This window comes from Monopterus albus, unplaced genomic scaffold (genome assembly GCF_001952655.1).
Source record: "Monopterus albus unplaced genomic scaffold, M_albus_1.0 scaffold270.1, whole genome shotgun sequence".
In the NCBI taxonomy this organism is placed as follows: Eukaryota; Metazoa; Chordata; class Actinopteri; order Synbranchiformes; family Synbranchidae; genus Monopterus; species Monopterus albus.
This window is the reverse complement of record NW_018128150.1, coordinates 1948088-1958918: the sequence shown is the minus strand read 5'-3', so window position 1 is coordinate 1958918 and position 10831 is coordinate 1948088. Positions and strand designations below refer to the sequence as shown.

The following is a 10831-nucleotide window of genomic DNA, read 5'->3' as shown; positions in this document are numbered from 1 at the left end:
TTTCAGGAGGATAATGTACCCTGCCACACTGCAGAAAATGTTCAGGAATGGTTTAACCTACTGGAGTTCTTCAGGGACAAATTTGTCCTGAGGGTAACCAGTGTACAGTGTTTTTGAAGATCCTCTGAGGGTTAAGGAAAATGACAGAGTTCAAGATGACACTATGTCCCCAGATCTTAATCCAGTCAAGTATCTGCGGGATGTGCTAGAGAAACAAGACCGATCCATTGGGCCCACCTCACAACTTTACAGGACTTAAAGGTTGTGATGTCTTGGTGCCAGATGTCACTTTTCAGAGGTCTGGTGGAGTTCCTGCCTCGACATGTCAAGAGCTGTTTTGGCAGCATGAGGGGGAGCTACACAATGATAGATAAGTTTTTTTAATGTTGTGGCCGAGTGGTGTATTTTCAAAGGAAACTATCATTTTAAAATGTTTCTCCAGGAATATGTAAAGATGGCATTTTTAAAACACTCCTTTCATCTCAGATATTTCAGACAACCTTGTGCTCTGACCACCATTGCTTTTCAATCACAGGGGGCTTGACCAGACAGATCAATAATAGAAGGTCAGTGGAGATTCTACAGCTACTGTTGTGGGTTGTGGCCTACATGCCCTATTTGGATAGTACATGAGTGGTTTACTGAGTAGTGGGCCTGTTTTCTACAGGTACAATCGATGGTTTATTCTCTGCTGTGTTGCCCTGACAGCTCTAATCAAACAGCAAACTCTGTTTGAAACTTCTAGATGATTGCATATTTGCTGTGTCAAGTTGCATTAATTACACATCAAATACAATTATGCAGCATTCAATGTTCTGAAATGTAGTCTTCAGCAAATGTAATGATACCATACTGTCTGAAAAGCCATTTGATACCAAAGCTGGGAACACAGTGAACGCACCTGAAGTCCTAACAAACTGAAATCTTACACATTTAACAACTGACATTTGTAAAATACAGTTCAAACCTATAGTTAATAGCTCAACCAGAATTACCTTCGAATTTGACCAGATTCAGGTTTAAAAAAACAAAAATATGACATGACAATGACAACTCTGTCACAATTCTTACCCCAACACAACTGGGTCATGGTGACATCAGGTTTACAATCAGGTTTGGATTTGTCAAGTGTTCCCAGCTGAAGTTCATCTGCTAATCAGGAGAACCTTCAATGTGTTCTTTAATAAACTGTGGACGTAAATCACTGTAAACAACGTCTTCCATCTGACAAAGAAGAATGAAATTCCAGTCAAAAGGGCAATTGGTAGATTTTCATAACATAGCAGTAAACTGCAAAAAAAAAACTTAAGGGAACACAATCATTACAGTATAACACAAAGTCAGTTAAACTTCAGGAACATCAGTCTGTCCATTTAGGAAGCACAAGTAACTGTAAATCAGTTTCACCTGCATTAGTGCAAATGAAAGTGACAGTAGGTGCAATGGAGAGGCAAAAGCAAGACAACCCCAAAAGGGAATGGTTTCGCATATGGTAAACGGTCTTATACTTGTATAGCGCTTTTTTACACTTTACAGCACACTCAAAGTGCTTTCACACTATTCGGCCATTCACCCATTCGCACTCCCAAACACACATTCACACACCGGTGATATCACCGGGAGCAACTGGGGGTTCAGTGTCTTACTCAAGGACACTTGCATGCTGACTGGACATGCTGGAAATTGAACCGCTAATCCCCCGGTTAGGAAACGACCCGCTCTACCTCCCGAGCCACAGCCGCCCCATATGGTCGTCACAAACAAATGTTCTCAAGTTTTGTTTTGCTAGTGTCCTTGTCACTACTGGGAGCATGAAGCAGGACCTGCAGCCCAATCAGGCTGCAAGGGTAGTCCAGTTACCGGTACTCCAAGATGGCACATCCATATGTATACACTTGCAAGGTTTGCTGTGTCTCCCAGCACAGTCTTAAGAGTATGGAGGCTGTTACAAGAGACCGGCTGTTACACCAGGAAGCTGGACAGGGCTGTAGAAGGGCAACAATCCAACAGCAGAACCGGTATCTGCTCCTCTGTGCAAGGAAGAACAGGATGAGCATTGTTCTCTTGACAGATGAGAGCAGGTTCACATTGAGCACACATGAAAGAGGCTGGAGACAGGCCTCCATATCATAGCCAGCAGTACCCTGACTGCTGTGAGGTACAGGAATGAAAACCTGAGTGACTGTCAGATCTTACGCTGATGCAGTAGGCCCTGGGCTCCTCCTGGTGCAGGATTTTGAATACAGCCTCCATGGGTTGATGATTTTGGTTTCCATTGACTGTTGTCATTTTGTTCTAATTATACAGTGTGCTTTAATTTTCAACTTGAATAATTTGTTCTTCAGATCCAATGAGTGATTTAGTGTTCCCTTAATTTTTTTGAGCAGTGTATAATCTAACCATCATTTATCTATGAAGGATTTAAAGGGCAGTCACTGAATATGTAGGAGGAAAATACTTCTGCTGATGTCATTTTATTCTGATGGAGGATGATGTAGATCTAAGCATCATTAAATCCTGTTTAATTCACAAAGAAAAAAAATTTAGGTTTGACTCACCTTCCATCAGCGATCTGTAGCCTATGGAGGGGTTCCTGTTTTAAAGTACTGTTAATACGCACTTCAGCACAAATATACTTTTGGTTAGAGAGGCTACATGACCTGATAAGTCTCTACTTTGTGTAATCAAAATTAGCTTTGAGTATAGAAAGGTTTTCCTGTGTGCACAGTCATACCAACTATTACCATTTTAGGATCTATCATGTCGTTTGTGCAGTCCGATTAAACAGCGCAGTGTCTTCTGTCTTATCAAGACTTTCCTCCCTCATCTTGCCATAACAAAATGTAATGTTAATTCTGTAAAGAGCTTTCTTTGCAGATATTTTCCACCAAATAATAATACAGTAGTGTAAAATTTTAAAAAGTAACAAGTGCTTGTATTATTATAATTCACATCACTGCTGAAGAGTACAGAGGACCAACTACAAACAGGTGACAAATTGAAGAAAAAAACCCAAAGAAAGCAGTGGTTTCTTCCAGGATGACAATGCCCCCATCCTCAGGGCACGAGGGGTCACTGAATGGTTTGAGTATGAAAATGATGACTCGTATGCTGTGGTCTTCACAGCCACCAGATCTCAACCCAGTTTAAAACCTATGGGAGACATTTGGAATGATGTGTTAGCTTCCCCACCACCACCATCAAAACAACAAATCTTTTGGAAGACTGGTGTTCATCCCAGTTAAGAGACTTGGAGAGTCAATGCCAAGTAACACTGAAGCTGTTCTGGTGGCCCAACACCTTACTCAGGCACTATATGTTGGGTTTTCCTTTCATTTGTCACTTGTCTGTATATGAATGAGAAAAATCAATAATGCTCAATTAAACAAACAAAAGGAGTCAATCTAACTTTTTTTTGCTTTGACTAAACTATGAAAGTCATCTCATGTTCTCCACTGAAATCACACCACTCTGTTTTCTACAATCCTCAGCTATTCTCATTCACCAAGCGTGAACCGTTGATTCCGTGGTAGGTTACACGGCTCGGACGAACCAGCACTCCATGGCCGGGTCGACAAGTGAAGTACTACACTGCCGTCATTCTTGCCTTTGGGGCTTCGGAGCTCTAGACCCAGCCAAAGGCCTGGGGCAAAGTCTGCTGTGCCCACATAACGGATGAACGCCATCTCATTGGCACTGCTCAGCAGGACCTGCATACCCACCTGCAGGCGGACCTGTCCGTCAGAGCTGGCTGAGGGGCTGGCCCCTGCCGTGTTTCCAGGAACACCACTGCTACCACCGACTGTACTCCGGTGCCGACGATGGGGGTTGGAACAACTTCTTTTGTTTAACAGAATTGTGCAAACAGAAAATATACATCAAGAAAGATATGTGAAAAAAAGGTATGTAGAGTGAGAGGATGTATCAGAAATAAGTGGGAGATTCATTGGATCTCGGTGTTTGAGGGATTGATCTTCAATTCTCTGTTCTCTCTCATTATAGCCACAATCATGCATGGGCCATTTAAAAAAGGAACCTTTGGCTGACTAATGCCACTGCCTCTTTTCAGTATTGATTTTGATTGGTGCAAGGGATTAGGGTGAAACTGAAATGCTGGTCAAGGAAGAAATGTGTGGGCTGTGTGTAAAGGGGCACACCTGGTAACAGGATTTCTTTTATTCGTTTCCTTTGGGGGGGCAATGGCCGATGATGTGCTGAGAGTGCGACGGATAGTCCCTGTATGACAATCACAAGAGTCAAGTACTCCCATACAGATTCATGCTCAAGAATGACTTCACAAGCACTCAGAACAATAAACGCAAACACACATGCATATAATCTCACCGCTGAGGCGTGAGGACGACAGCTCTGACAGGCAATCAACAGATCCATGGATCCTGGGAGTAAAAGAAAAAATTAAGAAACTTTACATTTTCCAATCAGTTTTCAACGCAAGTCAACCTACTGCACAAAACCTCCAATTACACTGACCCAGTTTATCACATAATCCTTAGCAAATTAATGTGGAGCAAAATACTGTATATTAAAATGTCCCTTTTGAAAATTCATTAAATACTGGCAGATATTGTATTTAACATTTTAGAGTTCAAATGTAAATAAGGTTGACTTCATCTGATGATGGCCCCCTGTCTCACAACACCAACAAGGAAAATAAGTCATTTTTAGCACAAGAGCACTTGTCCTGTTTATTGGTGTTTTCTAAAGCTTCTGTGCAACTATAACAATGTTAGGGTTTTGGAAGTCATTAAGAAGTGAAATGTTGAAAAATGAGCAAAAAAAAAGGCAGGGGGGTGTATTAGAAAAGCTGTTTGTTTTACTAATGGCTTGGGATAGCTGCTAACAAGAGAAGAAAGAAGGAGAAACAAGTTGCTAAATGAAGAGAATGTGAGATTTTCTCCACTGAGCACACTATGTGCCCCAGGGTTAATTACAAAGGGGGAAAAAAAAGACAGGAAAGGACATCAATAAGGGATGGTAAGAAAACAGGTGCTGGAAGCAACAGCAGGAAAAGTGAGCGGAGTGATGAGATGGGAAGAGGAAACGGCACTGAGATGAACCAGCAAAAGAAGTGGAGACCAACTGAATTTAAATAAATAAATAAATAAACATTTGTTCTCAAAATGTGAAGCAAAAACAAAAACCAATGTCTGACAGTGAATAACCTAGTGCCTTGTGAATATGTATGCCAGACAACAGGTTCCATATCCTCAGGATTAAATAAGCTCCATAAATAGCCACCTATACATCTGGAATTGTCGGTTCCACTGTGCCATAGTTTACATGAGGCAAACAAAAAAAAAAAAATCTGGTGCCCAGACATCTTTTTTGCCAGTATGAAACAGAGAGGGTTGGACAACTATAGCTGGATGTTACCAGTTATGTTTAGAGTTACATAAAGTCATTATCTTAAAGATGATCTAGGCATCTTCAAGAAACACAGCTAGACAGATAAAAACTCAGTTTTTATACATGTGTTTCTCTGTGTCTGGGAGAATGACAGTAACAAGAAACTAATTTAGTATGGTGGATTTGTGGCTGCATGACTGTTCTAACCTTAGGTTAAGGGATTATCTGACAATATTGCAATTTGATTCATACTATAATCAACCTGTTCACTGCAAGAATGATGTTTTGTGTTGCTGGCTTTATAGAGTAAAAGTAGTTTAGTGATAAATGTTGGTGGCTGAGCACTTCTCTTCAACACAACCTGTCTCCATTGTCTTTTCTTCCATGTTCTGTCTTCTGGACTTATAACATGCCATTATTCTATATTGGACTTGGAAAAAAAAACGTTGTGCTAGAAAGATGGTATGGAAAGTTTTCAGACCTTTTCAAGTTTTCCACACCATTATGTTTCAGACTCATCTTAAAAGTGATTCACCCCCTCAGTGAAACTAAAATATCCCATTTATACAAATATTCAGACTTAGCACTTGGTTAAAGCACCTTTGGCAGCAACAACAACCCCAAGTCTTCTTGAGAATGAAGCTACAAGCTTTCCACACTGTTTCTTTTGCAATATTCTAACATTCTTCTTGGCTGAATTCTTCCAGGTCAACAAGATTGGATGGGGAGCACTGGTGAAGCCTTGTTTCAGGTCTCTTCAGATGTTCTATTGAGTTTAGGTCCAGATTCTGGCTGGGGCAGTCCAGGCCTTTTACAGAGATTTCCTGAAGCCACTCCAGGAGAAGGTTTTCATTCAGAATTGCTCTACATTTTTCAACATTCATCCTTACTTCTTTCCTGACTAGTCTTCCAGTAAAACATTGCTACAGCATGATGCTGCCACCATCATGTTTGACTGTAGGGACGGTATTAGTGAGGTGATGCTCAGTGCCTGGTTTTCTCCACACATGCTGTTGGGAGTTGTGGCTAAATACTGTAGTTCAGTCTTTGGTTCATCACACCAGAGGATTTTGCTTCTCATGGTCAGACAGTCTTTCAGGTGCCTTTTGGAAAACTCCTAGCAGGCTGGTAATGTGCTTTTTAATGAGGAAGGTCTTCTATCTGGCCACTCGACCATAGAGGCCTGATTGGTAGAGTGCTGTGCTGACAGTTGCCCTTCTGCAAGGTTTGGTTACCTCCAGAAAGGAACCACATCCAGTCAAGTAAGTTAGATGATGTTACACTGGTGAATATAGTTGATTTATGGTATTCAAGTTTCACTGGCAAACAATAAATCAAAATGTGTTTTTATACAGTAGTTAGCTAGGAGGCAGACATGGAGGATGTGGATGAGGTACAGAAAGAAGAGACCTGAAAGGACTGCAAAGAAAAATGCAGAAACTAGTGGCTTACGAAGTTGGAAAAAAAAAGCTTTCATTTTACATTTCTGAACAGAATTTTACATTGAAGTGGGGGAATCATAAGGAATGTTTATTTTATTCAACATTCATGCTTTTTTGTTCTGTAATGACAGAAACAATTAAAGTTCTACTTAGAAATAAATCCAAGTCAAAAATGTCTTTTTTAAAATTTGCATGCATGTCCGCTTATGACCAAACAAAATGTTTATATATGATAAAGTTTGTATAAATGGTATCATCAGATATACAATATTTATGGAAAGCAATGACACGGAGCATCTTCTGGGCAAATTCTCTCAAAATCTGATCTCAAGTTAGAAAAATTCCTTAAAGATACTTGTTTTTGCTTCTGTGGACCAATTAAACATTAGTGGAAAACATAAGCTACATAAGGGCCTGCACTCACCTTTGAACATGAGATGAAGGAGCAAAAACACCATATTTAGGTGGGCAGCTGAAGTATCTCACTCCTCCCACTGATCCATCATTCTTACCACTTGGCTTGTCCAGTTCAATGCCCAGCCAGAGACCTGCACAGACAAAGACGCTGTACTGTTAAGGGACCACTTACTGAGTGTATAAATCATTAATGTTGGTAACTGAAAATATCAGGTGTGTTGGCAGGTCGTGCAGGTTTGCTGGATAGATTGTACACAGAAGAGCAGTTAGCTGAACATTTGGCTGCCAGAAGGGTGCTACATTACTACCTCAGTAAATGGAAAGTTAGTCTTGTAAATGTTGGTACAATGCAATTTTTTTTTTTTTAATTTGTTAACACAACGCTAAAATGCAAGTGTTTCAGGACAGCTTTCCATGTCACTTGGCAAATATTTTCACCATACAGCATAGCAGGCAGCTCCTAAATAAATACTCTCTTTTAGCACTAATTTTCAGTTGTTGCCCTGTAAAATGATGCGACTATTCAATGTGAGGCTTAATGACTTTATAATGACTATAAGACACCTTGCGGGTGCCACATTAAGATCTAGACAAAATGCTAAAAAGGAGTCCATTAATTGTGAAGTGCTCAGCAAGAAGAGCAGTTTTTAGTATAAAGAGACAGTTCCCTACTAGCACCAATTTAAGTAACATAAGAAACCTACGTTTTAAATCCCTTCAAATATGATGCTCAATGGTGAGAGATATGTTACTACTTAGTCATACATGACTGAAGCCTGGGAACAACTACTGCCTAAATATTAATGAATACTACAACCTATCTTCTGTATGGGTTTTCTGTGACTTTTGTTCAGCAGCCAAGTGTCTTCTCACTAACTCAGTGTTTTCACCGAAGCATTTCTGGTAGCCCGACGCCTCACTGAGACGCCTTATGTTGGTTTTACGTTTAATATGTCACTCATCTGTATATTAAAATAATTATTTGAACAAAGCATCGGTTCACTAGTTTGCTGCCCAGTTAATTAAAAGTACCAAGATAAATTTATGGCACATTAAAGAAAACTGCAGTATGTCAAACAGCAAGGTAAGAAAAGATTTATTGACAGGATAATAATTTTTAATATTTTCTATAGTTTTTTTTTTTCCTAAACACAAGGTGCTATACAGCCAAGGCTGATATGACTAAACCTTTGCCAGAGAGCACAGTTTGGTGATTTTTACCCCAACAGCCTAAGGACATGTACTGCTGCATATTGTCAAATTAGTCATATACACAATTTCACTGAATTAGTATCAAATGCTAATACTAATAAGACTCGAGAGCATTTGTAGGTGTATACCCATACTGTACACCATTCACATTGCAAATAATCAAGGTCATGCAATATTCAGTAAATCTAAGATTTATTGAAGACACTATTAATATCTTTATGGCCATTGTTAACTTTACTGTTGACTGTTATTGCTATCATGGCTAAGATACTACATCCCTGTTTTTCTACTGTTCATTGATACAGTATAATCTGCACCCACCCTGTCCCCACCCCCTTTTTTCCTTGCTCATATTTTATTTATTTTTGTCTTTATTTCACTACTTTTTACAGTTACCATCATGAGTCACTGTATCATATTTATTCACTCATCTTTCTTCCCGATCAACATATTTGGGTATTCGGGTATGTGATCTGGGGTCACTCTGGGGAGCCTGGACTGGGCAACGTGGGGGCGAAGGCCCGTCACTGTTGCCTTTCCCTCAATCACATAACATCAATGGACTGCTGACAACCTCATGAACAAGCTCCCTCCTCAGGGTCTGGGAGGCGGTTTATGAGGGGAATACATCAGGCAATGAGTCGGATCTCTCCATTCAAGGTCAGGGACCGACCCTGAGCTGCATATTTCAGTCCTGAAATGGTAACAAATCATGATAAACAATAAGACTGAGGAAAGGTTGAAATTAACCATAAAATAAAGATCCTGCTGTCTGGGCCAACCTGAACCTGCTGAGCAGCTCCCCAGTGGTGACCTTGGTTTGTTATAGTGCTTTTGATTTGGAGTGGAAATATCACTGACACACTCCCTGTCGTCATTACTTGCAATACAGCAGCACATATTTGATAAAATAAAATTGATGAGGTATCACATCAAATAATGTGCTACTGTATTGTTTTCTATGTAATACAGGACATAGATGATTCACACATCACTCTTTTCAGTTTTAATTTTCATTTCGCATTCCGTCCCAGTGTTTTCTGATTTGGGGTTGTATTTGCTGGTTTAAATCATCCTTGCTTTGTTAACATGTTATTTTGTGTTGGGATAAATTATTTTAAAAAATACGTTTTTGAATATTAGCTAATGATTCAGGCATATGATTGGAGTGCCATCCAAACTATACAGATACAACAACACTGCTACCAAAGTTTACAGTGGTTTCAACTACCAAACTGTGACAAAGAACTGACCTGGAGCAAAGCTGGTCTTTCCATAAAACTGGACTACCCCTGTTCTCTGGCCTACCACCAGTACCCTCTCACCCAGGTGCACCTCAGGGCCCTCACACACAGGGCTACTAGCTGACGGCGCACAGCTTCGAAAACCTGGACAGATGAACAAAGTCTTTCATTACTTTGTGACAGCTAAAACAATGCCCCCAGTTTGGTTCCATTAGATCTCTGTAATCATGGGAAAGTCCTGAAATAATAGTGTTACAATGATAAAGACCTGCAGTAGTAAGCACAGTAGTGCCAGAGGAAGAACGAAGAACTGGTGAGGGTGTGGTCCTGGGACTTGGGGAAATGCGCTCCCTGTGCTGTCTGGCAGAAAGGCGCTGCCTTGGCAGTGGACGAGATTTGGTGCGTGACCCATGCCGTGAATCCAGTGAAGAGGAAGAAGAGGAGAGAGAGCGAGAGAGGACACCTGCGATGAAAATGACACAGGAACGAGTGACAGGTAATTTAAAGAAAGAACCTTACAAAACAATTGACAGACACCTCAAAAAAGTGTATAAATGGTTACATTTAAGTTGCACTAACACATTACTTGTGAATGTTTTCATTCTACTTGTTTAAAGTCACACAGCACAAACCCTGTACCTCCTCTGTTAATACTGAACCAACCATCCACCCATTTAGGCTTATATCAGAGACTAGTGTTCATTTCCTCTATTGTTTTCTTATGAATGCTGTAAGATTTGATTCTTATAGGCTCTAGCTACTTTATAACCTTTAGTTACTTTTCAGTTCTTCATTGTCTTTTAGTTACTTTTCATACCTTTCAAAACTGTATTGATGATTGTCCAGAACTACTGCGCTTTGGTTACTTTAATACATTTATTTTCCTTGCATATACAGTGGTGTGAAAAAGTGTTTGCCCCCTTACTGATTTCTTATCTTTTTGCATGTTTGTCACACTGTAATGTTTCAGATCGTCAAACAAATTTATATATTAGTCAAAGATAACACAAGTAAACACATCATGCAGTTTTTAAATGAAGGTTTTTATTATTAAGGGAAAACAAAATCCAAAACTACAAAGCCCTGTGTGAACAAGTGTTTGCCCCCCTGTCAAAACACTGGTTTATCGCACCTGAGTTCAATTTCTCT

At 40.0% G+C, this 10831-nt stretch overlaps 1 protein-coding gene across 3 annotated transcripts in view; it reads right to left on the bottom strand.

Annotated features, from left to right (window-relative positions):
• Nucleotides 1-2908: 2908 nt before the first annotated feature.
• Nucleotides 2909-10831, bottom strand: part of LOC109972797 (CAP-Gly domain-containing linker protein 4) — a 49987-nt gene continuing 42064 nt past the window's right edge. The window contains exons 11-17 of one of the 3 annotated variants that reach the window (XM_020621936.1): nucleotides 9951-10145; nucleotides 9692-9826; nucleotides 7234-7357; nucleotides 4345-4397; nucleotides 4158-4236; nucleotides 3723-3840; nucleotides 2909-3153 (exon numbers count right to left, since the gene is read on the bottom strand). In XM_020621936.1, the coding sequence (XP_020477592.1) occupies nucleotides 3121-3153; nucleotides 3723-3840; nucleotides 4158-4236; nucleotides 4345-4397; nucleotides 7234-7357; nucleotides 9692-9826; nucleotides 9951-10145 (737 nt within the window). In that variant the 3' untranslated portion in view covers nucleotides 2909-3120. Of the gene's footprint in view, nucleotides 3154-3722; nucleotides 3841-4157; nucleotides 4237-4344; nucleotides 4398-7233; nucleotides 7358-9012; nucleotides 9133-9691; nucleotides 9827-9950; nucleotides 10146-10831 lie in introns of those variants that run through there. The other 2 variants (XM_020621937.1, XR_002276741.1) reach the window with 2 other exon arrangements.